We start from the raw sequence: 25,194 nt of genomic DNA, 5'->3' as shown, positions 1-25,194 counted from the left end.
AAATTCACACGTCTTACTCAGCGTGTGCAGCTCAGCTAAATACTGAACAAAACCCTCTCCTTGTTTTTGATCACATGAGAAAAACTTATATCTCTCAAACGTGATGTTCTGTCTTGGCATGAAGTATTCTTCAAACTTTTCCATTAGCGTACTCAGGGTCGCATCTTTGTCAAGTTGGAAACTATTCCACATATCTAATGAATCCTCACCTATGACGTGCAGAAAAGATTGACGCTTTTACCTTGTCGTCTTCTTCACCACATCCACTTGCAGCCATATATATGTTGAATCTCTGCTTAAACATTTTCCAGTTGTCAGCCAGATTTCCCATTAGCTGCATAGGTGTTGGTGGACTTAGCTTATCCATGTTTTTTTCACTCCGCTTGACGAGCGATCACCTGTTGCTAGCGTTAGCCTCTTTTGCTAATCCTTGCAGCGTGCAGAACTCCTCTTCTTCTTGCAGCGACTATCCCTCTTCTGACACCATGTTATGTTTGTTCCTTATGTACGACAAACTGGGCGCAGCAGCATGCTTACTTATAAGAACTCTTTATAACATTTTATTGACCTTTATTAACACAAGCACTAAACGCAAAAGTAAAGCTGAGGCTAAATAGCCAAAGTTATTACAAGGGGATCACAAACGTCTGTACAAAACTTAATAGCAATCCATCCGATAGTTGTTTAGAAATTTTATTCAATAAATTGTCAACTTCACAGTGCCACTACAGGAAAAGTCCTGGAATCACAGAGGTCATGAGGATACACCGTCTGAACCATGAATGTCAAAATGGTATGCCAATCCGTAGATGTTGAGACATTTAAATGGATAGTTGAAAACTTTGACCTGCTTGTGGCGCTAGGTGAAAACTCAGGGGGATCACCAAAGCCTTTAGGATTCATCCTCTGGGGACCAGACAGAATGTCTGTACAAAGTTTTATGGCAATCCATCCACGGTATATTTCAGTCTGGGACCAAAGTGGTGGACCGTGTATGCTCTTACTCTTAATGCAGTCAGGTTGAAGTCACAGAACCATTAGCCAGCTGTGTGCTCATGCAAAGTATTTCAAAATACCAGGTGCGTCACCAAATGTACATCTACAAACTGTTGTGTTCCTCACGCGCTCTGGGGCGGTGGGACCTGTGCAGTATCCATGAGATGATTCTAAATAGGCAGTTTCTGTTCACTGTTCTCAAAGTCAGGAATAAACATCAGTTTACTGACTAAAGGCAACACTCATTATCAGCATTATCATGTCCATATGTTGATGAGCTCAACATTGAGTGCCACACCTGGAATATCTACCTCTGTTCTCTCATTTGATCAGAGGTGAAAGAACAAATCAAAGAGAGTCCATCAGTGTTTAGGCTTTAACTATTTCCACTTTCTAAAATCAATGAAAATTCTACAGACTCTAAACCATAAAACACCTTTTTACTGTATACTCAGACGGGGGTATCAAGCTGGAGACCAGTCTAAGGACAACATAAGGACAGCCCCAAATGAACACTGAAAGATTAGATATAAACCCAAAGACTAGAAAAGATCCATACACTGACTGGATCAATATACACCCCGGGGGGCAGCAGACTCTCTGTCATTTGAAGATGAATGCGTCACCATGACATTCGAGACAGAAGTGAAAAAAGAAACTCAAAGTGAACACGGTTGCCATGGCCCTCGGCGGCATCTGAGACACCTGTGGTGAGGTCACGGAGCCATGAATAACTCAAACTGAAACAGTAAACCGATAAAAGAAATAGCCAATTTGTCATCCTTGAGGTATGATGTCCTGGATCCATCCCAACCCTGTTTAGAATCTGCGTCCGTACAAAGTCCTGCAAACAGTGTGCTTCCAACTTTGGGGCAACAGTTTGGTCCTTTCCTATCAACGTGACAATATCCCTATCACGGGAATAGTGCATTATATAGTGTGTTCATCATTTTGTAGTGGTTTTCGAATTCTCAGTGTTTAATTTAAAAGGAACACGCCGACTTATTGGGACTTTAGCTTATTCAATGTAACCCCCAGAGTTAGACAAGTCCATACATACCCTTCTCATCTCTGTGCGTGCTGTAACGCTGCCTGACGTCCCCAGCATTAGCTTAGCCTAGCATAGATCCTGCAGGTAACCGGTTCCAACTAGCCTACTGCTCCCAATAAGTGACAAAATAACGCCAACATGTTCCTATTTACATGTTGTGATTTGTATAGTCACAGTGTATTCTCAGAAGGCGAATCTGCTCTGGGCTTCTCAGGTGCTGCAAGCATATCACTCCGCCCAAGTAGAAGAAGTAGCACTGCTTCGCCTTTCTGAGAATATAGTTCCCAGTTTATATACGGTTAGAAGATGGCTGTGTGTCATGTGACCTTGTTATTTGTACACGCTGTGACTATACAAATCACAACATGTAAATAGGAACATGTTGGTGTTATTTTGTCAGTTATTGGGAGCAGTAGGCTAGTTGGAACCACTTCATAAAGAAATGCTTTTCCGTGTTGGCTGGCCTGTGCAGAGCCCTAACCTTAACCCCATCCAAACACCTTTGGGATGAAGTGGAACACTGACTGTGAGACGCCCGACTTCAGAGTCAACCACACTTATGCTCCTACCCGCTACACCTACTGAAGCAGGAACTACCACAGAGGAGTAAAAAAAAAAAAAAACTTGTGATAAATTTGTGATCATTTGCTATTAATGTACAGTAAGAGCGTGATAATAGCTTTGTCCCTTACCGGGTCACACAGTAAATAAATGAGCAGGGAGCGTGGACACCCTCTAATAAAAAAAGGTAGGAGCCGCTCGGACAGGGGGGTGGGGCCAGGGAGGATCAGCTGTGTGTGTATGTGTGTGTGTGTGTGTGTGGGGGGGGGTCCTCTGTGACTTTCTTTCCCACCAGAGGAGGAAGGAGCATGGCAGGCAGGCAGCAGGGACGTCAGCTGCTCTGCTCTCCTCGCCGTCTGTGGCCGACAGAATGACTGCTTTCGCAGAAAATAAGCTGAACTGTTCAGTGAGATGTGTGTGCGCTCTGAAAAAGGTAAGGACTTTTTTTTCCTTCTCCCTTCATCCTACAGACAGGCTACTTCACTGGCTGAGTGACTTCTCATTTCCATAATGGATCGTTATGATTATTTCTGATTATTTTTAATCAGGCAGAGGATGTGGTGATTGTTTTTCTTTAATTAGGCAAGTGATGAGCACGTTGTGAAAATTGCTTTATTATCACCATCAGTTGGTTATGTTTATTCATGCAGCCTATGTTCAGTAATTGTTTATTTCTTTGCCTATTTCAAAAGTATTCAAACGTGTTAAAAGTGAAAGCAACATGCCATTTATATGAGCCATAAAACCTATATTGTATTTATAATTAACAAAACAATAGGCTTTGCAGCCTAATTTAGATTCATTTTCAGAACATTTCACTTCAACAGGTTGGACATCTTAATCTAAAAACAGATGGGGAATAGATGGGTATTTTATGAATATAAAGAAAATGATGGAATGATTATAGCTGCAAATGCTCATGGTTCGAAAGCTTTGGAAAATGACACATGATCATCCTCTGGGATAGATCTGCCAGCTGGGAATAAACACTCATATGGATCAAAGCACAAGACTAAACACTTAACTGTCCTTTCTGCAGGGCAGTGTGCAGCTCGTGTTCAAGGTTGATAAACCATAAATATACCTTTTCATGCAGGTTTTGAATTATAACCCCCCTTTCAGCCAGAGAGTACAGCGTTTTAGAAATGAGGTTCAAATGTACTATAATTCATCATGGTAATGCACTGCTCCAACACAAACTGTTGTATTACAGTGTTTGTAAAAACAGACAATCTATGAACTCGACAGTGGGCTGCACTGTCAGCAATTGATCACCGTGTGGAGGAGATTCATGGGTGTTCTTGAAAAAGGATGTTGGATTGCATTTGTTTAATGTCGCCTAAGGGAAATCAATTGTAGTCAGCATTTCAATTCCAGGAATTAGTCTTATTGTTTGAGTTGCCGAGAAATATTTTTGATATCTTATTTCATTATATCTTTTAATATGAAAAGTGATAACAGCTATTTTGACAACCATCTCTGGTTCCAGCTTCTCAAATGTGAAGATTTGTTGCTTTTTTCCCCTGTTTTACATCATTGTAAATTAACCTTTGGGGAATGGGTTTTAACTGTTTTTTGGACAAAATAAGCAATTTCAAGGTGTCCACATAAGTAATATTGCCAATACTGCCTAAAATGCGGATATCGGTATTGGCGAGTATGCAAATCTATGAACCAATCCAATACCACACAATTTAGCCCAGAAAAAAACCAATCTACATTTAAAGTAGTTTATTCACGTTCTTTTTCCATTATGATTGTCAAACTAGATAATAAAAGAAAGTTCTATGGCATTCAATCTCTTTTTGTTCATGTTTTACAAAGGGTTTAACCTGAGCCAGACCATACATCAATGATAGCAATCATAACACGTCCATACAGAGTTAGTAGTGTAGTAACTCTAATAGGAATCGCCTATTAGATATGGACACAAATAGATTGACATGGAAAATATTTCTCTGGGATAAACACATTCTTGGTCTTTGGTCTAACGACATATGCAAATTGTTTTGTAATTATGGTTTTGGGGATTTGTTTCTGAAAAGCTGAATATCGGTTTGTTCAAAGAATCTGTGTTTGCTAAAGACAAAAAGCAGTGGCTTGACGATATATGGGCTAAGCCAAAATTGCGTATTTTGGTAATGATAAAACCAGAATATGGCACTGAGAATTATGTTGTATATAATTTGTCAAAAAGGCAAAGATCCTTATGTGCTCAAGTGAGATCTGGTGTTTTGCCTTTGACTGTTGAAACAGGACGATATGTTAATGTAAAAGAGGAAAAACGGATCTGTCCTATGTGTTGTTTGAATGATATAGAACATTTTTAATTGTGATTTTTTGTTTTGTAGGATAAAAGCAGAGATTGATTTGGTAAATATGGATGATGCTCAAAGATTGAGATGGCTGTTCACATATGAAACGTATAAATTAGCCAATTATCTAGATAAAGCTTGGGAGAAGAGGAAAAAAAGCTCTTTATCGAGATGAAGTGTAGATGAGAATTTGTTGTTTTTGTGTGGTATGTGTGTATGTGTGTATATGTATATATTTGTATTCATGTATTTCTCCGAATGAGTTGTACATGCGACAGGAAGAGGTTTGTTAAATAAGTAAATTTGTGGTGTCTTGTAATCCCATGTGGGATGGGTCAAAATGTTTGGCATGACACAGAAATAAAACATAACTAACTAACTAACTAACTAACTAGTAGCAGTAGCTGCTGTTAAAACATAATAATATATACAGTATATGCTGTATATTTAACGCACTGGTATTGGATCGGTACTTAAGTTCAGGTATTGGAATCAGAATTGGGAAGGTAAGAATGGTATCAAAACATCTCTTCTATTTATTTAACATTATTTTTTGGGCATTTTAGGCCTTCATTACAACAGGACAGTTTAGACCTGAGAGGGGGAATGACATGAAGCAAAGGGCTGCAGGAGTCGAACCCACGGCTGCTGCAACAATGACTGAGCCTCTGTATATCTACCAGGTGAGCTACCCAGGCACCCTATTGAAACATCTCTAATGAAGATAACTGTTCCAGCCCTTTTGCACAAGAGACAGTGTTAAACCAGGTGTGTTACAGAAGAGCAGGTCAGACAAAGTGCTGCTGAAGCTTCAATCTTTTCTTCTACAACCTTGATGATGAGTGTCCCTACATATAATGAATGTATAGAGATCCGTGCAACACAAAGCAGAGACATTTCTATATGTATCGCTGTTGGCAGTGATAGCAAACACAAACAGACATGCTGTCAAAAGAACACAAACTCCTGATCTGCTGCGTAGAGTCGCCGTAGACAAAATGTGATCAGGAAGGCTAATGCTAATATTGTGCACAGACATTACCCTTGGTGAGAGTAATGCTGTCCTATATGCCATGAGCTGTTCTGATTGAATATGCCCATGGTCAGGCTACATTAAGCCTTTTAATATACACCCTGATATTCTGTCTCCTAAAACAAAAGCCTAATTATTATTCCAATAGGAGATTTAATTGGCTGCCTTGCTTCAGTCGTGTAATGGCCACTCAGACTGAGCAGGCTAACGGGAAAGTTTCTTCAAGGGCAAAGCACCATCTTTCCATAAGTTCCACTTAATGCAATAAAATGAGCGGTGCACATTTGAAGTGCAGATGTAAATTGAAGTGTAATGATGCCTGCTGGTAGCTTTTAATCAAATATATGATCTGCAGGGAATGAGAGATGTATGCAGTCTCACTGTTGGGATGAGCTGCTGGTCAGCCGAAGGAAAATACACGTAGGGATGCAACTGGTGATGGTTTTACTGTAAGCCCATCACTAGTTTTTAAATGGCTATTTTTCTGAACAACAATTCAAATTTCCAAGATATTCAAGTTACTAGATAAATAGAGAAATAATAGAGAAAAGCAGCATATCGAAACATTTGAGGAGATGAAATGAGAAAATATTTGGTGATTTTTCTTGATAATTGACAATAAATTATGACATCTTGATGCCCTGTCTCCTTTAGGACAGATGTAAAAGGATTTGTGATATTTTAGTTAACTCCTATACAGACTTACTTTACATTTGTAGGTCAGGGTGTGAATCTTCACTAGTCTCATGATTCCATTACAATTATCCTGTCAATGACTCGATATCCCTATGCATCACGATGAGTCACCTCCTCAATATTATTATATATTGCTACACATGGTTTTCATCAACTAATTCAAGCTGTCAGATATACATGAACTCCCCTTTTTATTGAATCTGCTCTTAAAAAAAAAAAGACACTTCCTAAATGTAGCAGCTTAACACAGCAGACAACAGACAAAAGGCAAAGACAAAAACAAAAAAAGCAGCGACCAGAAAATCAACAAGAAACCTCATTAGGCAATAATCCATTATGGGCTGTCACTGCATCGATGCAGAATCGTCTAGGTCCACATCGCGATGCATCGATGCAACGATTCATTTCAACAGCCCTACAATTTACTCACCTGACGCGTATTAGAGGACTTTGTTTTTTTAATCTTTTTGCTTCAGTTTCACATCTGGAGAAATGCACAGGCATTACAGTTCCTCCAGATGTAGGAAGACGTGTCTGTTTCGGACTGCTCCTGTGCTTTGTTCAAAACACAAGCAGCTCGACAACTTTTGCATTTTGTCCGATTATCCTCCTTTCATCCTGGATGAAGAAAATTATAAATAAAAAAAAATACGCCAAAACACTCACAGGACGGGGCTGGCAAGGGTAGAAGGCAGTAAATAATGAAACAGATTCATAAGGTCATTTAGCACATCTTACACCACTTCATCATTTTGTCACATTGCTGCCATCATCCTGCCCCTTCCATGCTAATACTGCACATGCATGCATGAAACATGAAGCAAAAAGACACGTAGAGGAGGTTTTGTGCTTTAAAATTAAGCTATGTTTTTGGGATGACCCCTAGCTCACCCAGTAGAGCGTGCGTCCCATGTAGGCAGAGTCCATGGCAGCGGCCAGGGTTCGAATCAGACCCGCTTAAAAGGCCATAAAAGCCCCATTTTAATAAAATTAAAATGAAGCTACATTTTCAGCCTCAAACAGCACATGCAAATCAAATCTTCAGGACATCCATGTGTCACCTATGTTCCAGACTTGGTGCTGTGGTTTTCAACTTCACGAAATACTTAGGCCTACATGCAGTTGTCTTTAAATAGGCCTACAGATTACACTGCATTGATACATACAGCACAGTGCTGCAGAATTTAGGAACACTACATGACATTTTGCCTGTCCCAGAGTAATGTACCTGTGTTGAATTGTTTCTACATCATTACCTCGGGTCAGTTGTAAATGCATTTCCCGCCTGACACTGTTCACAGTAATATTATCGTCCTCAAACACAGGTGGGTTGAGGAAATACACTTTTTAGATACGGTTAATCTCTTTTGCACAGGCACTTCACCACCCCGAGAAATCTCATTACAACCAAAAACAAATTTCCAAATATAACTGCGTTTAGCTTCAGCCATCCTGCTGAAATTTCATTTCAATTCCCCCTCTGGCTACTGATGCGGAAATCCCAGCATCGAGCGTTTAGTATTTGGGTGGATTTTGTCATGTGGCGGCATGTGTGGTGAGCGAAAGCCTTTGATCCTGCACCATTATGTGACAAGCATGACCCTGCTCTGCGCAAAGGCTTTATCACGGCTGCCTTTCCATTCATCCTTTTTCCTCCGCCGCCGTTTATCTCGCTCAGTGACATCCCAGATCTCCCACACGTACACTCAGAGTGGTACTATCAGCAGGCTCAAGCCTTTGCCTCGGTAATATAGTGCCCTCCTCAAGGTTCAATTCCTGGCCTGTCATCCGCCATTTGAGTTAGAGCCCAGCTTGCAGACACAAGACCTTCAAGGAAGCCATCACAGGCTCCGGTTGAATGTCTGCTCTTAAATTTTTTCATCTCCGCTTTCATTTATCTTTGTATCCCCTGCATGGCTGGCGGGTTTTCTCATAATAATAATAATAATGCCATTTTTGGCCCCCCCAGGATCATTATTGCCGCTGTGATGTCTTTATCCCTGCTGTTCTTGAATATGTTTCTATTATAACACTTCCCAACCCTACTGCTCACAAGCGTTATTATACCTCCTCACAATAAAATCATATTTCCCTTTAATCGACCTGCCTGGTTAAATAAACGTTAAACAAAAATCAGATATTAGTAACGGGATGTTTTATGGTTGTCAGTTGTATGCTGGCAGAGGCAGAAAGACAAGTAGGCTGTAATGTTTTTAGGATGAAAAAGGAAATGTAAATGCCACTTAGTCCACTCAAGCACAACCCCCATTTTCTCTAATGCAGCTGTAATGAGGGGAACAAAATTTGCAAAAAGAGGGACTGTGTCCTTCAAAAACAGACTATTGAGTGATATTTTTACCCTTTAATCATAACTAAGTGCGGTATGGTGATTTGTTTTTGGTGCAATTTGCAATCTACCTTTAATGCGTTCTATTTGTGTGAAGTTTTGATTAGTTCCAACACTGCCACACACACATAAAGAACAGCACTTTATAGAGGTAATGAGCCTGTTGCAGGTATTTACAAAAGCCTTGGATTATGCACGTGTTCTTAATGTACTTTTCTCTCTTTTCTTGTTTTTAAAAAGGTTTCCTGCAATGAAGCCTTTCGGCTTGGCTGAACGTCACATTGCAAATCCACCAGCGACTGCCACCTAAAGACGTGAATATCTGTCATTTCTATTAAGATATTCTGGGTTAAATATGACAAACTGTGGCAGTGTTTCGCTTTCTAAATATGGCATTCTGCCAAGGAACCCTGGCAGAGGCAATATGATCGGTGGAGCGCTGGCAAGACTCGCTGCATCTACAAATAAACTGGAAGAGCTTTTATCCTCTGCGTTAGGAGCAGCAGAAACAGGCAGAGGGTTGAAGCTGTAGTAATTGAGGAACAGATGTGGCATGAATGTTATCAACTTGCAAGACGCTTGCACAGCTTAATGCACCCGACCGATAACAATGGTTCCTGCTGAGAACGCGAGTGTTTTCTCTGCAGCGGATCGCTGTCCCAACTGCAGCGCTGCCACCCACCCAGGGGTGGATGTAGCCAAGGTGGTGGTTTTGGGGATGGTGCTGCTGGTGTTTGTAGTGTTCGGGGTCCTTGGCAACATCCTGGTCATCCTGTCAGTGTTGTTCCACCACCACTGGCGCTCTGTGACACATTACTTCATTGCCAACCTGGCGGCGGCAGACCTGCTGCTCAGCGCTGCCGTCCTGCCCTTCTCCGCCACCTCCGAGGCTCTCGGCAGATGGGTGTTTGGCCGGTCCTTCTGCAGCGTTTGGGCCGCTCTGGACGTCCTCTGTTGCACCGCCTCCATCCTCAGCCTGTGTGTGATCTCTATCGACCGCTACCTGGCTGTCAGCTACCCTCTGCGCTACCCTGCCATAGCCACGGGGCGGCGAGGCCTGACAGCGGTGGCTGCTCTCTGGGGACTCTCGGCAGCTATATCCGTGGGCCCTCTGTTTGGCTGGAAGGAGCCCGACCCAGAAGACGAGACGGTGTGCCGAATCACGGAGGAGCCCGGCTATGCTTTGTTCTCGGCACTAGGGTCTTTCTACATACCTCTGGCCATCATCCTGGCCATGTACTGCCGCGTGTATACCGTGGCGAAGAGAGAGACGAAAACCCTCAGGAAGGGCAGTAGGGGAGAAGGGGTTGAGACAGAGGGGGTGGTGCTTAGGATTCACAGAGGGAGTGCTCCTCAGACGGAGAAGAAGGAGGACGACGACGGGACCCCGACACATAAACGCAGAACCTTTTCCCTGCTGCTGAAGTTCTCGAGAGAGGAGAAGGCAGCCAAGACTCTTGGCATTGTTGTCGGGTGCTTCATTCTGTGCTGGCTCCCTTTTTTCCTGGTTTTACCAATTGGTAGGTACCTCCTAACCCCTTCTGCTTTTAACGTGACATAACTCCAGTTTGTGCCTTTTAATGTATTCAAGTCACAAAGCTATGGGTCTGTTTTTTTAATTGTTAAGTAAACACTTGCAGAAAACGACCATATAGGTAAAATGTGCAAGCAGCTCATAACGACCAATATTTACATTTGCTGTTAGGCGCCGACCCCTCGTGGTTGTAGTAATTATTAGTGAAATAAAAGACGGTAGCCGTAAGTGACATAAATTACTTGCTTGTTTTCATCAGCTAAATTAATTTTAAAAGTCTAATTTGTATTCATTATTCTTCAATTTTTGCAGTGATGTGTAATGGTGCGTCAGTACGCCATCACTGCTGGGTGTACTTACAGTTGCAACAAATTTGAAACTATCAGAAAGCGGACAGTAAAAAGGTGCTTTTCAGGCCAGGTAGAGATAAATGTACCTATGATAAAACAATGAGTTGCAATTTAGCAGAAGAGTTCAAATCTTTTATACAATGCAGCAGCTGTAATACTTAGAAGGCCAGACCCGGCAGTCAAAAATATGCACTCGTCAATTTTGAGATTGCGGGCTGTTTTAAAGGCCATTTTCTCAAAATGACTTTTCCTTACTCTGAGCCAGAAATCTCCACTTCAGTAGCACTTACATACACCACACTTTCCAGTTTTACTCTTATCAACATATTTTATTCCAACAAACCTGGTGAAAATAGACTTTTTCCAGGTCATTATTTTCTGATATATGCAGTGATAAAAAGATATCCAAAACCCCCTCTGTGAAAAACTAGCATAATCTTATCCAATGTTCAGATTTGGAAATTTATGGAAAATAGCACATATTTAATTACATAATGTCTGAGTTGTATATTTGAACATAAAAACAATACAAAAAAGAAGTGTCTTAATGTAAATTATCAACTGGGGACATTACATGGTGTTATCTTTTATATAAAAATGTTTACCCTATTTACCAGCAGTGTCTTGCCTTAAACAGCCTACTGAATTTTTGAAAGGCTGCCACAGATGTGTTGTATCTTTCAAAAGGTCTTTACAGTAGCTCTTTGACTTATAGGGGAGCACAGCCTAAGGGTAAATGACACAAAGAAAACCAGCCTGGTCTCACAGAATACCGTGAAATGATCACGAACTGTTAACAGCTCATTACGTGGTGGTGGCCCAGAATGTGTGAAAATTCTGTCTGACCACCATGGAAAACAATGCCAAAGTAAAGTCAATGAGAAGATGACATAGCATTAAGAGCAACAACGCTAGCCCAAAAATCCTCTCAGGGAGACCGGGGATCGTGTCTCGCGTGTCACAATTCCTAACCCTAACCGTCCCCTTTTTCTTTTCCTAAACCCAACCCGTCCGCTGTATATGGCCGTCCCGTCCTTTTCCTAAACGCAACTCGTTGTTGTCTCGCCCACCCACGACCTTTTCCTTGATTTATAGGCCGTGTTAATTTCACAGAATTCTTCCGTGGGCCCATCATGGAATTTTCGGTGACTCCGTGAAACTGCCACAGATTTTGAGATAAGGGGAGTGTTCGTTTCACGGAATTCTGTGAGATCCAGTAAACCTTAAAACGATTTATCTGCTGTACAGTTTAAGGAAATAATATATTCACTGAATCCAAGAAAGGAATTAAAATTATTCAGAAATGAATTGACGTCATAATGAGAGCTTTAATGATTTCTTGTAGAGGCCTCCTTTATTCCGAAAAGTATATTAAAAAATGGTAATTAAAGTTTAAGCAGAAGACAAACTGAATAGAAATGAACTAATTAAGGATTAGTCTGCTATTACTAGTCAAACGTCACTGTAGATATAAGCTTCAGTTAACAATATCGGGAACTCAGAAAAAAGGTAAATGTCCACTAAGACAGATATTCTCAGCTCTATCTTCAATAAATTAGACCTTCATTTTGTCAGACTGTCAAAGGCGGCGATGTTATCATAGATGTAAGAGAGGACAGAAACCGACCATTGTGAAGCCTAATCTAAAATCTTAATTGCATCTGAAAGAATTTATGGCTTGACTGAGATAAGTGAGTGCCAGTGTGTATTTAAGGTTAATAGTCTGTCAGCAGTGACCTGGCAGGTCACAGATGGTGAGATTATTTCTGAAACATGTATTGTGTTACACAAACTGTAATCTTATAGAAGCAAGGAACAATCTATTATACAGGATGGAGGAGATGTGGATGAAACAGCTTTGGACATACATACATACATACATACATACATACATATTATGAGTTATCTTTTGCCTCTTTTTTTTACCAGGGTGTACATTCATAACCAGCCAAATTAAATGGCCAGTGTTTTCAATTAACAGGTCTTTTAACAATTAACTAACTTTACTTTACTTTTACTTTTTTAAAGTTTTACATTAGGTCTGAAACATTTAGCCAAAAGGGCTTTTTCACGGAAGAAGTTTCGACCTGTTCCAGTAGAAAAATCACAGGTGTAAATGATAAAAATTAATGATGGGTGAATTCCATTTAACTGCCCCAGTTTCAGGGGGGTCCTGGTGTTATTCATGCTGGCTCAGGCTGTCGTAAGTTACTGGGACACTTGAATAGAACTGAGCCATCGTTCATGCTGATAGTAACACCTGGGCTTCTCATACTATGACAAGTCAAAATGTCTGCTGTGAAAAAGGCCTTTTAATCAATCATCCGTTTCTCAAATGTGAAGATTTTCTGCTTTTTACGGTTCTATATCACTGTAAATTGAATATTTCGCGGGGTTTTAGGAGAGAAACTCAAACTGTGTGTGAAAATACCTGAAATGTACACAGTATTGTTGAACACCACTAGGAGTCTACTCTACAGCCACTTAGCCGCTCTGTGAGGCTGTACTTGGGCACAGCAGTGCTTTGAGCTAAATGCTGACGTTAGCATGCTAACATGCTCACAATGACAATGCTCACAAATTTCATGGCAATCCATTTAAAGGTCCCATGACACAAACATTAATTTGAGTTCCCCTAGCCTGCCTATGGTCCCCCAGTGGCCTTATGATGTCATAAGGAGCAAGGTACCTCCCTTTTCTCTGCTTTGCCCACCCAGAGAATTTGGCCCACCCATGAGAGAGAGAGAGACAACATGGCTTGAAAACAAGCGAAGCATGGCAGTTGGTCAAAGCCACACCTCCACCCTCCACCTTGCCTCCCCCTCTCTCCTATTCAATAGCATTTAAAGCTACAGACACAGAAATGGCACATCCTAAGGAAAGCAAATTGTGGGACTGGCTCTAGTGGCTGTAATTCCGCACCAAGGCTGAATTTCGGGAAAGAGACTTCAGATACAGTATTAGGGGACCACTAAGGCCTATATAAAAGCATCCAAAAAGCAACATGTCATAGGACCTTTAATACTGTAGTTGTCATGGCATTTCACTCAGAACCACAAATGCCAAATTCTTGGGGGCACTATGGGAACAGTCTGGGGATCAAAGTCATTTGGATTCATCATCTAGATGAATCAATAGCAAAATAATTGGAATTGATCCTCTGGACACCATGGATATCTGTACCAGACTTAATGGCCATCTCTCTAAAAATAAATGTCAACATCAAGATGGCACTAGAGGAAAAGTCAGTGGATCACCAAAGAATTTATCCTCACGGGACCATAGTTATCTGTACCAAATTTCAGTGCAAACCATCTAAAAGCTGACATATTTCAGTCTGAAAAATGGTGGCCCAACCAACTGACCACCCGACTGACAAAGGGGCCAACAGACCAACATTGCCATCCATAGAGCCATGCCGCTATGCAACACATTCACACTCTAAGCCCCTTTGGCATAATTTTTTAATGTGCTTGGTAATGACCCTTTGGCATCATTTTTTAACGTGCTTGGTTAGGACCTTTTGGCGTCATTATTTAACATGCTTGGTAAAACCACTTAAAGTTAAGGAATGTGAATGGGGTTAAAAGATGTACATCTAAGTGACACACAGGACAGAAACGGGACAGAAACCCCGGGTGAAAGAACTTTGTTGTTTGACCCATCCATCACCATAATTTGCTCCTTATGCGTTGTTTCGGTTTTTAATACTACTCCCTGCCATTGTTGCTCTTCATACTAGTTCATCGGTTGCTCTGCCCGGTGTGTCTCATAAAGACTTAAGGGTGCCGAGTTGGGAGTAAGAAGGGCTTGCTATCAGGGCTAAAAATACAGACTAAGCCTTTATTATGTAGATGTAACAACACACCTGTGGTTCAGCACAGTAGCTATTGTGATGCAAAAGCTGTTGAGGCTTAAATAATTTGTATAATGTTGCTTGATATGTTTTGTTCTATGAACACAACATCAGGCAGGACCTTTCTCCTTGCCCGCTTCACCCCAACTCTACTGCTCGAGATTCTTAGAAGGGACTTCAACAAATTCAATTACAAGCAGCCAAATAGACCAAATAAAACACTACACCGGAGCAGAATGGCCTTCTACTGTGAGATGAAATGGAATGAAGCAAACTATTGCTCCCTCCTATGAAAGCTATTATAGATAACACGAAGCACGAGGCTTAATGGGCTGTAATGCTAGGAGGCATCTTCAGTCACCCTGTAGCCTCCCAAGGCAGCCAGTCAGCGGAGAATAGTTATGCATTTCAATTGAGACAGACTTTCAAGGCTCACAGCGCAGTGCTCATTCAAGCTCTGAGACAATGATTGTCTGAGATTTGCAGACTGAGGGTTTGAAAAAAACACTGAATTTTGTATTTTTTCAGAGCACTTCAGATGGAAAGCCTGTTTTTCTGCTGAAGCACTTGATGGCTGCCCCACCTTTCACTGCAGCTGCACAGAATGCATACTGATTTCAAAAAAATTAGATGGCTGCTGCTCATCAGTGGTACCATATACTATACTGTAAATTGGTTTTGCACATTGGTTTATGCAATTTCCTAAAGGTGTGTAATGGGGTTGAGGTCAGGGCTCTGTGCAGGCCAGTCAAGTTTTTCCCAAAAAACTAAGAAACCATTTCTTTGTGCACCTGGCTTTGTACACCACTTAGAACCAAACCATAGTTACCAACCAATGCGATGGGAAGCACGAAATATTAATAAATAAAAATATATGTACAGGCCAAAAGTTTGGACACACCTTCTCATTCAATGTGTTTCTTCTATTTTCATGACTATTTGCATCGTAGATTCTCACTGAAGGCATCAAAACTATGAATGAACACATATGGAATTATGTACTTAACAAAAAAGTGTGAAATAACTGAAAACATGTCTTATATTTTAGATTCTTCAAAGTAGCCACCCTTTGCTTTTTTTGATAACTCTGCAAACCCTTGGTGTTCTCTCAATGAGCTTCATGAGGTAGTCACCCGAAATGGTTTTCACTTCACAGGTGTGCTTTGTCAGGGTTAATTAGTGGAATTTTTTCCCTTATTAATAAAAAAGCTTATAGTCACCTATTGGTGGCTGAACAAACCTGAGTGAAAGTATTTAGTTTTTGCACTACGTCCAAGTGGTGTTGCCGTAGTTAGCTGTCAAAGATGGCGGCCTTTCTGCACATGCGTGTCTCACATCGCGTAGGGGATTCACATCGTGTCTTGACAGGGCGTGCAACGCTAGCAGCTATAACGTGTGTTACAAAATGATGCACGTTTGTCACAGAAGTAAAGGCTGGACTACGATAAAGCTGTTTGTGAATTATGTTTTCTTTTGGAGATGCTAAGTCCCTTTGGGCTTTTTCACTTTGTAAACCTATAACATGCACAAAAAAAAAAAAAAAAAATATATATATATATATATATATATATATATATATATATATATATATATATATAGAGAGAGAGAGAGAGAGAGAGAGAGAGAGAGAGAGAGAGAGAGAGAGAGAGAGAGAGAGAGAAAGGAAAGGGAAAAAGCATAATATGAGCACTTTAAGTCACTATCACTGAATGAGGTAACAGGATGGTGATTGAGCATATGGCCAGAGCGCACTAGCACGACGATCCACCACTTTTTGTTTCAAGTTAGGAAATAGAACATTCTCAGTTCGCATAATCCGAATGAAATCATATTTTTTTAAGCGCTTGAAGACCCAATAATCCCTAATGCATATGCCATGCAAGAGAGACAACAAAAACTAACTGAATAGTCAAAGTTGTGATATGAACATTTAAGGGTGTGTGGGTTATTAAACATGCAAGAAAACATTCCACCTCTAAAAGTTGCTGTTAGCGGCCGATGATAGCCTTTGAGCTGCACAGTGAATTCAATCACTTTCTCAGTCAGCTAACTGTTAACTAGTTAAGATGACAAGGCAGCAAAACATCTTTTTTATTTTTTTTAATGTGTAGTTGACTAATATATGTAAACTTGCCACCGTAGGAACAGTAGTTAAATGAACTTTAAAAAACGAGCCACAATTTAACCGTCATGGGTTTGTTTTAGTACTCAAACAAATAGCACTACAAATAGTGGAGGTTAGTCCCCCAGAGAGGGATGGCAGAGTTAATGCAACAGACTCGCTTTTCAGCTCAATCGTGTGTGAAGCGGCGTACTGTTTTGTTCGCTTTGTGCTAGCGCTGCGGGTAAACGGTAACTACGATTCCTACATCACTGTGACCGTACAAACAAAAAAAATAGCGATGACTACAGACGATGAACGAACAAGGGAAAGTGAGCCATTTTGATATACACAGGATAAGTGTGATTCAATGACAAAGTGAAGGTATATGCAGGCTTACAGGAAGGCAGGCAGATACAGGTCCCAGGTTCAGGTTTCAGAAGCTTGAAAGAAAAACCACAAGGCAAAAAAAAACCAAAATAAACATTGCAAAACTTTGACGAACTGGCCGGAAATAAATGGACATGGGCCGGTATACAGTATGAGCTGGGAGGCTAATGAGGGAATGAGATGCAGGTGAGCGGATGAGGGAAGTGGGCACAGGTGTGCGGACAGGGAAGGGCAGTCAGGTAATGGGGAAAGGGCAAAGTCCGAGGGCATCTGGTGGATGGATGGAAAATGGCATTGAAGGGGCCTGAGGAATAGGGAACGTGAGAGGAGGGACAGAGAGACACACCATTCATTTATTTAAACACTGGAAATTCAGAGGATTATTCAACCTTGATAGAGCTACCTTAGCACTTTGTAGTTCCAACTGGGACTTATTAGACGTACTAGTGTCCAGTAGTAGTGTCTTCCCATTCCTATATTGAGTTGTGTCTGTTTGTGTGTGTTCTCTCTAGGCTCCATCTTCCCGTCCTGTAAGCCTTCTGAAACCATCTTTAAGATTACCTTCTGGCTCGGTTACCTCAACAGCTGCATTAACCCCATCATCTACCCCTGCTTCAGCCGGGAGTTCAAGAAAGCCTTCCACAACGTGCTCCGTGGCCGCTGCCTGAGAACTGGGGCGCTGGCTGCCAAACCACAAGGACACATCAGCGCCCACTCCTCCAGTCCAGTCCCACAGTCTGTTCCCGCAGCCCAACACCGCGACGCTGCTTCGTCATGGGGTTGCTGCAGGGCGCTGTCCACCTCCTCGTCATCTGTCTGCGGTCCAGAGGCTCAAAGTGCACAAATCCAGAGGAAGAGTCTACTAAAGGCGTGGTGTCTCTCAGCAAGTGGGACACCGGTACCGCAGAACCCCTCCAGTTGCAAGTCAACCAAGGTTTTACGCCTTTCTCTCAGCGTTACAGGAGAGGCTGTTTGATTGTCAAGTTGATGCAACTGTGGGATTTGTAAGCATCCAATCTTGTACTTTGGTTTTGCCTCGAGGAAATACTTCCAGTATGTACAATTTTGCATGAATATTTATGCTCTCCAGAGGCATCAGAGTGCAGGGCCAGCCAATAGTGAGACTTGCCTCCAGAGCAGACAGAAGATAACTCTCTTGCCTTTAGGCTTTATGCCAGTGTAAATGCCTGGAGTGTCAAACAGAACATGATTTGGGAAAGCCAATGAATAATACTGTGTCCACACGCAACAGCCAGTACTGAGCTGCTCTTGAACAGAGCACTACATGTCAAAACTTTCAATAAGAGCTACTTAGTGATCAAGAAGAAAAAGACTGTGGAGTGTGAACACACGGCAAGAGACCTTTGGAAAAAATACAAGACAAAAGCCATTTTTGCAAGGTCAGTCGGGATCAGCACATGAAAAGGAATAAAACTAAAATCTAATTGAAATGACATTGTAAAATAACTCCAGAGACATGACATTAGTGGCATTTCTGCAGATTGCACAAAAGCCCTTAATTAAGGGTGAGATACTCATAAATATTGTCATAGTAAGCATTCACTGAAAGCTCTGAGAAAGTGGAAGCTGGTGTAGGAGTGTGTGTATTACACGAGTGGCCTCTGCTCTAAAAGGGACTAAACAATCACAGGCATTGGTTTTGAAATACCCGTTACAGAAAGAAAAATCTAGAATTTGTTGGAGGTAAGAGAAAAATCTGTTAATATTTGGATTTGGGATAAATGACCTTAAATCCTGGACTCCACCCTCTCTTCAAATCCATCATCAAATCAGCCTTTTTTCATCTCAAAAACATCTCCAGCCAGACTCCGGCCATCACTCTCTGACTCTGTGGCAGAAACCCTCATTCATGCTTTCATAACCTCCCTTTTGGACTACTGCAATGGAGTCCTGTCTGGGGTCCCCAGCAAAACCCTAGACAGGCTACCAGGGTCCTCACCCACACCAAGACCTGACAGCACATCACCCCAACCCTCATCCACATTCACTGGCTCCCGATTAAGTCCCGCATCACATATAAAATCCTCAGACTCACCTACAAATCCCTCCATGCCCTGGCCCCAACAGTACCTCTCTGACCTCCTCCATCCATACACCCCACCCCGAAACCTGCGGTCCTCTGACGCTGGCCTGCTCTCCATTCCCCACACCAGACTCTGTACCTTCGGAGACAGAGCCTTTAGTGTTGCAGCCCCATCCCTAAAATGCTACATCCCTGGACATTTAAAAAAAAACACCGCCTACAACCTCCTTTAGCTTAGCCACAGTAACTCTGTAACGTGTCCTTGGGTTTCATGAATGGCGTTATAGAAATAAAAGTTATTATTTAAAAAAGAAAGGAAAACTTTACAATACAGTGCAGACTCAAACAAAAGCCCCCATTCTGCCCCTCCGAAGCTTTCAATGGTTAGTTTTAGTTTTTTGTCGAAGCTGTATCAAAGATGTGTTAAATCAACTTTCGATGTTTGACATAATAGCTCGTGGTGTTGTTCAATAAATGAAAAGGTGTCAGGTGGTTTTCTCTCTATTTTGCTAGTGCATTTCACCAGAATTGTGTTTTCCTAGGATGCAGGAGCACTCTATCGATCAAGCTGAGAGACACACAGCTCTGACATGTCATCACCTTATAAGCCTGTTATGGCTAACGTGTAAGAAAATGGTTGTCTGCTTTTGCATCCAGCAGACAAAGAGCAACATTATAATCCCATTTGAGTCGTGTTTGTGTCCATGAATGTCCAACATTCACTCTTCTTGGATCTCCACTAGCTGGCAGGCTCTGTAGCTGCTAGAGTTTCCACTTTCTTCACCATTTTTTGGTGTTGGTCAGGTAGTGTAGGCTACCGTATGCACTTATCTTTGCTGTAAAACTAAAACACAGTTTCAAAAGACCAAAGACCTCTGTAGCATTGCAGAGGTGGTGGGTTCATCACTATGAGTTCATCTTCATTCATTTCACAACACGTGCGCAGCATTTAGCAAATGCGCTGCATATACACACAACACAACCAAATACACAAACAGAAACGATGCAAAATGAAAAGCACAAAATCCCCGAAAACAAATGCACCAGAAAAACGTTGCATCCAGATTACACAACGGAAGTTCTCCAGGCCTCTAGGGGGAGCGCTAAGTGGGACAGCTTGATTTTCGACCCCACAGGGAGAGAGCGCTCTGCCTTTTTATCATCACGAGTTTACGGGATCACCTGTGACCTGAGCTAATAAACTAGAGACACACCCACCAAACGAGAGAAAACATATCTTAAACATAAACTTAATATTTACAGTCTGTGATCTCAAAGCAGTTGCACACCGTTTCCCAACGGTGCACACCGTTCTGAGATTGAACGTGCCCCAGCTATCCTTCTCTCTCTCTCTCTCTCTCTCTGTCTCTCTCTCTCTCTCTCTCTCTCTCTCTCTCTCTTTCCCAGTGGGGTCGAAAATGCAAGCTGTCCCACTTAGCGCTCCCCCTAGAGGCCTAGAGAACTTCCGTTGTGTAATCTGGATGCAGCGTTTTTTGTGTTGCATTTGTTTTCGGGGTTTGTGTGCTTTTCTTTTTGCATCGTTTCTATATTTGCAGCGCGATTGTGTAATTGGTCGTGTTTATCGACGCTTTATAAACGCGCGCTTTATCCAAGCAGTACATGCGCTTTAAATAAGGCGCAAATGCGCCCGCTGCTGCCAGTTACGTACACAGAATGATGCAGCCTGTTCTTCGAAACTCCTCTTCAAAGAGTCTTTTGTTCATAGAAAGGCAAGAGGTTTAGTGAAAAAAGTTAAGGTGACAATATTAAAATAATTTGACTGTTTTTTGAATAGTCCTATTCCTTTGCATGAGAGGAAATAACCTTTCCTAACTGCTTCTAATGCACACTGAAAGCAAAATACATACTGTACAAGAAAATGCTAATCCTAATCTTCTATTACCTGTTAATAGTGAATGAGGGCTGCATCAATCATAGAAATCATCTTAAGAGTTCAGTACTCATCACACTGATTGTGTGTGTGTGTGTGTGTGTGTGTGTGTGTGTGTGTGTGTGTGTGTGTGTTGTTGGATACTCATAGGGTACAGATTTGATCATTGGCAAATTATCAAAGATGTTTTATCAATATTAATAAAGTTATGAATATGGTTATTAATAACTTTATCAAATCGACAAACAATCAAAACGGGGCACCACCCTGCAAGTCAGGGACCAATAATCAAACTGTGGAACAGTCTCATTTCTGTGAAAATCCTTTAAAAGGAAACAAAGGAAGGGGTGATTTCGAGCACGGACCTGTTCAGCCAGCAATTATTACAAGTACAAAAATAATCACAAGCAACTGCTAATTAAGTATAATAAGATTTATTGACGTCACAATTATCAGTAGCTAATCAATAATCCTTCAATAATAAACTTATATACCTTTTTACAATATCACAACCAAAAACAAAGCAAAAACAAAGCCGCATGGACACGTCTGTTGCTAGGCAACGCGCACGCTTAGCCGGTATGGTAGTTCCTGTGTTAGCTCTGTACAAACATAAGCCGATTCCATGTGGTTAAGCTAGCAGGTTTCTTGAACATGACAATGAGTTCGCTGTACTAAAATGGCCCCCACAGTGAACAGGCTGGATTATTTCTATTTATCAGCTTTTCTTTTCATGGTTATCACAAATTAGCAGACACAAAAGAAACCTGGGAAGTTTTTCACTTTGCTTTGTTTTGAAAATGAACTTCTCGTGCTTTTTTGCCTTGGTGATGGACTTTTTCCTTAACCTTTACATGTGTCATCACAAGACCCCTTCCTCCAGAAGCATCAACAGGAAGTGGTCTGGAGGAGGCAGTTATGTCAGGCCTTTATCTCGCATTCATCTACATGTTCACTGTGTAAAAGATAAATATTTACCAATTGGAATATAAATGGTTGACACGATTACCTTACAAGTTGAAAAAAATACTTATGTCAAACATTTTGGCTGTCATTCACGTGAAACTGAAAGACAGCAAAGCACATCCGCAAATAACTAAATAACCCGTAACAGTCTTGTGGGTTTGTTCCATGATGCTTAGAGGTGTTAGAATGCAGCTTTACCACATTGCTGTTCACACCAAACGAGTGGCTGACAATGACTGCTTACCGGTGGATTTTCCTTTTAGCCCTGTGCTTTATGTGTGTGTCTTCAAATGGTAAGTCCTTTTGTGACATTAGAGAATGAAAATATAATTTATATACAATATTCCATGAATAAAACTTCACTTGCATTTGTGCATCACAGTCAGTGAATTTAAGTTCCTTAATCTTTGAAGGGTAACCCTTTATAATAACCATCATTAATAAATGGTAAATTGATAGTTAATTACACTTTAGTTAATGGTTGTTTCACTTTCAAACAAAATGATGAGTTATAATGTTTAATTATTACTAATGCTCTAATTCACGTTATCATAGTTTAGCGTATTGTAAAATAATAAGATTATAAATGTTTTAAATAATTTAAATAATTAATACTTTGTCAATGGTTTATTGTTTTGTAAACCATCTATAAATATTATGGCTAAATATTATTTGGATGGCTATTATAAAGTTGCAACTAATGCTTACTAGAATTATTCCGTGATTCTTAAATGGTTAATAAAGCATCAAGTAACATTAAATATTTTTTTGGTGATCTATAAAAGAGATAATTATATGATTCTTGTGTGCTGATAATAGCTATCTAAGTTATTTTTATAAATGCTTTACAAAGTATTTATTAACTATTAACAAGGTTTTATAATCATCAGTTGCAACTTTATGAAAGCCATCTAAGTAGGGTTTGCAAACAATTTTTTAGAGGTTAACAAATAATTTTGTAATCATTAACAAATACTTGAATATATTAAATGTTATGTGTGCAAAAATGACTGTCACATAAATTATATCATTACTAATCATTAGTAAACATGAATTATTGCATTGTAAAATAGCCATTAACTAAAGTTGAATCGACTATACTTTTACCCTTTATTAGTGATGGTTATTATAAAGTGTTACCTCATATTATATTTAAATATATTTAATGATTAATTTACACTGCTGATTTCATATTTATTATTCCCCTTTTAAAAACAGTTTATTAACTAATCTAGTATTTGGGGCTAGTATATAGTATTATTATTGGACTAATTTGTAAGACTCTTTGGGCAGATATGGCTTTTTTTTAATTAGTTTTAATGTTATGTTTTTAATCAGTGTCTTAAATAAAGTTGACATTTTTATTTTAAGATAAGTGTTATCCAGTTACATTCTAATAATGTATTCTCAGCCCTGACGGTTAATTTAAAGATATCCAGACAAATGTGTTGAATATCTACAGTAATAAGGAGGAAGAGTTTTTACTGTTGGTACTCTTGGTTATTTGAATATGTATGGAAGAGGATTAGAGCCACATGTGAAAAATGTATTTGAGTTCTGAGTTTGAAGTCAGAATTCTCAGAAATTTAATTTAATCTCAGAATTCTCACTTTTTTTCTCAGAATTCTCACTTTAAATCCAGAACTCAATAAGAAATGTTCACGTGGCCCTAACTCTCTTCCGTAAATATGAGATCAAACCTAAACTTAAAATATGTTCTTGTATTTCTCTTTTCCCCAAAGAGCCTTACTTTGCGAACTCCTGTGGGCAGAAATCAGTTTGTATGACGCACACACTCAGCGTTCGGCTTGGCTCCTTTGTGCTCCTGCCATGCAAATTTGCAACAATTAGACACGACTGGGTGTCCTGGACCCACAATCTTGGTGTGGATGTGGTCCTTATCAAAGCTCCAGGTCAATTTAGGATCCTGGACCACAGGTATGGTCGGCTGAAAGTCCTTCCAAACCACAGCTTAAAGGGGAACTACTCCATCTTCATCGATGATCTTAAAAACTCTGACCTGGGCTGTTATCGCTGTAAGCAGGGACATGATTGTCTTCAAGTGGAGTTGGTTGATGGAGGAGGTAAGATGATTTCTGTTTTTAAAGTTTTCTTAGTAATTAGGGCTGCACAAGGTATCGTTTTTTTTTTATCGTCATCGCAATATCCAGCATGTTCTTACCATACGTTAGAAAAGCTACGAAAACATAAGCACTGTAATTTGTATGATTTTCTTTTTTTTTTTGCTGTGTACACCACAGTGACTGCTGCTGTATAAGAATGCAGCATAGGGAGGTTTTTGGGGTGATGGGTGGGTGTTAACACACAGGACTTTCAACCCAGGGAGCGGAGTTCCCTTCCCGGGGAAAACAAAACCCTTTCACCCAGGAAATGCATGTTCCTTGGGTGTGTTTTAATACAAACCACAATCTATAAATCTAAAATCCTATACTTAACTAGTCGTTTTGGTGCCTACTGCATTTCGCTGTCTTTGTACTTGTACACTGCAAAATGACAATAAAGTTGAATCGAATCTAATCTAATCTAAAACTTAACTTTCGTTGCTGCAAAACCCTCACTTTTTCTTGCCTTAATTTAACCGCAATCTTCACCGGAATGACCGACAGCTTGCGGTGCTCCGTACCCGGCTCACAGTCACCTATTCTCGTGCAAATGAACAACCAACAATGACCGACAGCTCACGGTGCTCTGTAGCCACTTAGCTGTTGTCGCAGAGCTCTGTATCGGCTAAACACATCTGCCGCTGATATGACCGAGCTGTGACGGAGGTCTGTAGCCTGCCTCACAAAGCTCTGTAGCGGCTTAAACAGCTAGCAACTGCCGCTCTGTAGCTCTTAGCAGATGTCACGTGACCAGCCTGCAGTCTCCTAGTTTTCGTATATCACACGTTTTAGTGTGCATAACTTTTCATACGAAACCGTTCATGAGAATGCGTTGGCACATCGCGAAAGATTCCTCGTATCATGTCAACCTAACAGTAATGCTTTCTCAATACTGAGCAGTAGCCTGTGCAAAATAAATCAGCCTCTTTCCTTTCCATGG

General features: G+C 40.7%; 1 protein-coding gene across 1 annotated transcript; it reads left to right on the top strand.

Moving 5' to 3' along the window:
• The first annotated feature begins 9,609 nt into the window (after positions 1 to 9,609).
• On the top strand, positions 9,610 to 18,206 carry adra1ab (adrenoceptor alpha 1Ab). The gene is made up of 2 exons (XM_028602188.1): positions 9,610 to 10,519; positions 17,743 to 18,206. The coding sequence occupies exons 1-2, from the start codon at positions 9,610 to 9,612 to the stop codon at positions 18,204 to 18,206; spliced, it is 1,374 nt and encodes a 457-aa protein (XP_028457989.1).
• The last annotated feature ends 6,988 nt before the right edge of the window (positions 18,207 to 25,194 follow it).

The sequence above is a fragment of the Perca flavescens genome, chromosome 16 (genome assembly GCF_004354835.1).
Source record: "Perca flavescens isolate YP-PL-M2 chromosome 16, PFLA_1.0, whole genome shotgun sequence".
NCBI classification, from domain to species: Eukaryota; Metazoa; Chordata; class Actinopteri; order Perciformes; family Percidae; genus Perca; species Perca flavescens.
This window is presented reverse-complemented; position numbering and strand designations above follow the sequence as displayed.

Coding starts and splice junctions, on each gene's coding strand:
- adra1ab (XM_028602188.1), top strand. CDS start 9,610: ATGGTTCCTGCTGAGAACGCGAGTGTTTTCTCTGCAGCGGATCGCTGT. Junction 10,520..17,742: donor TTTCCTGGTTTTACCAATTG/GTAGGTACCTCC, acceptor TGTTCTCTCTAG/GCTCCATCTTCCCGTCCTGT.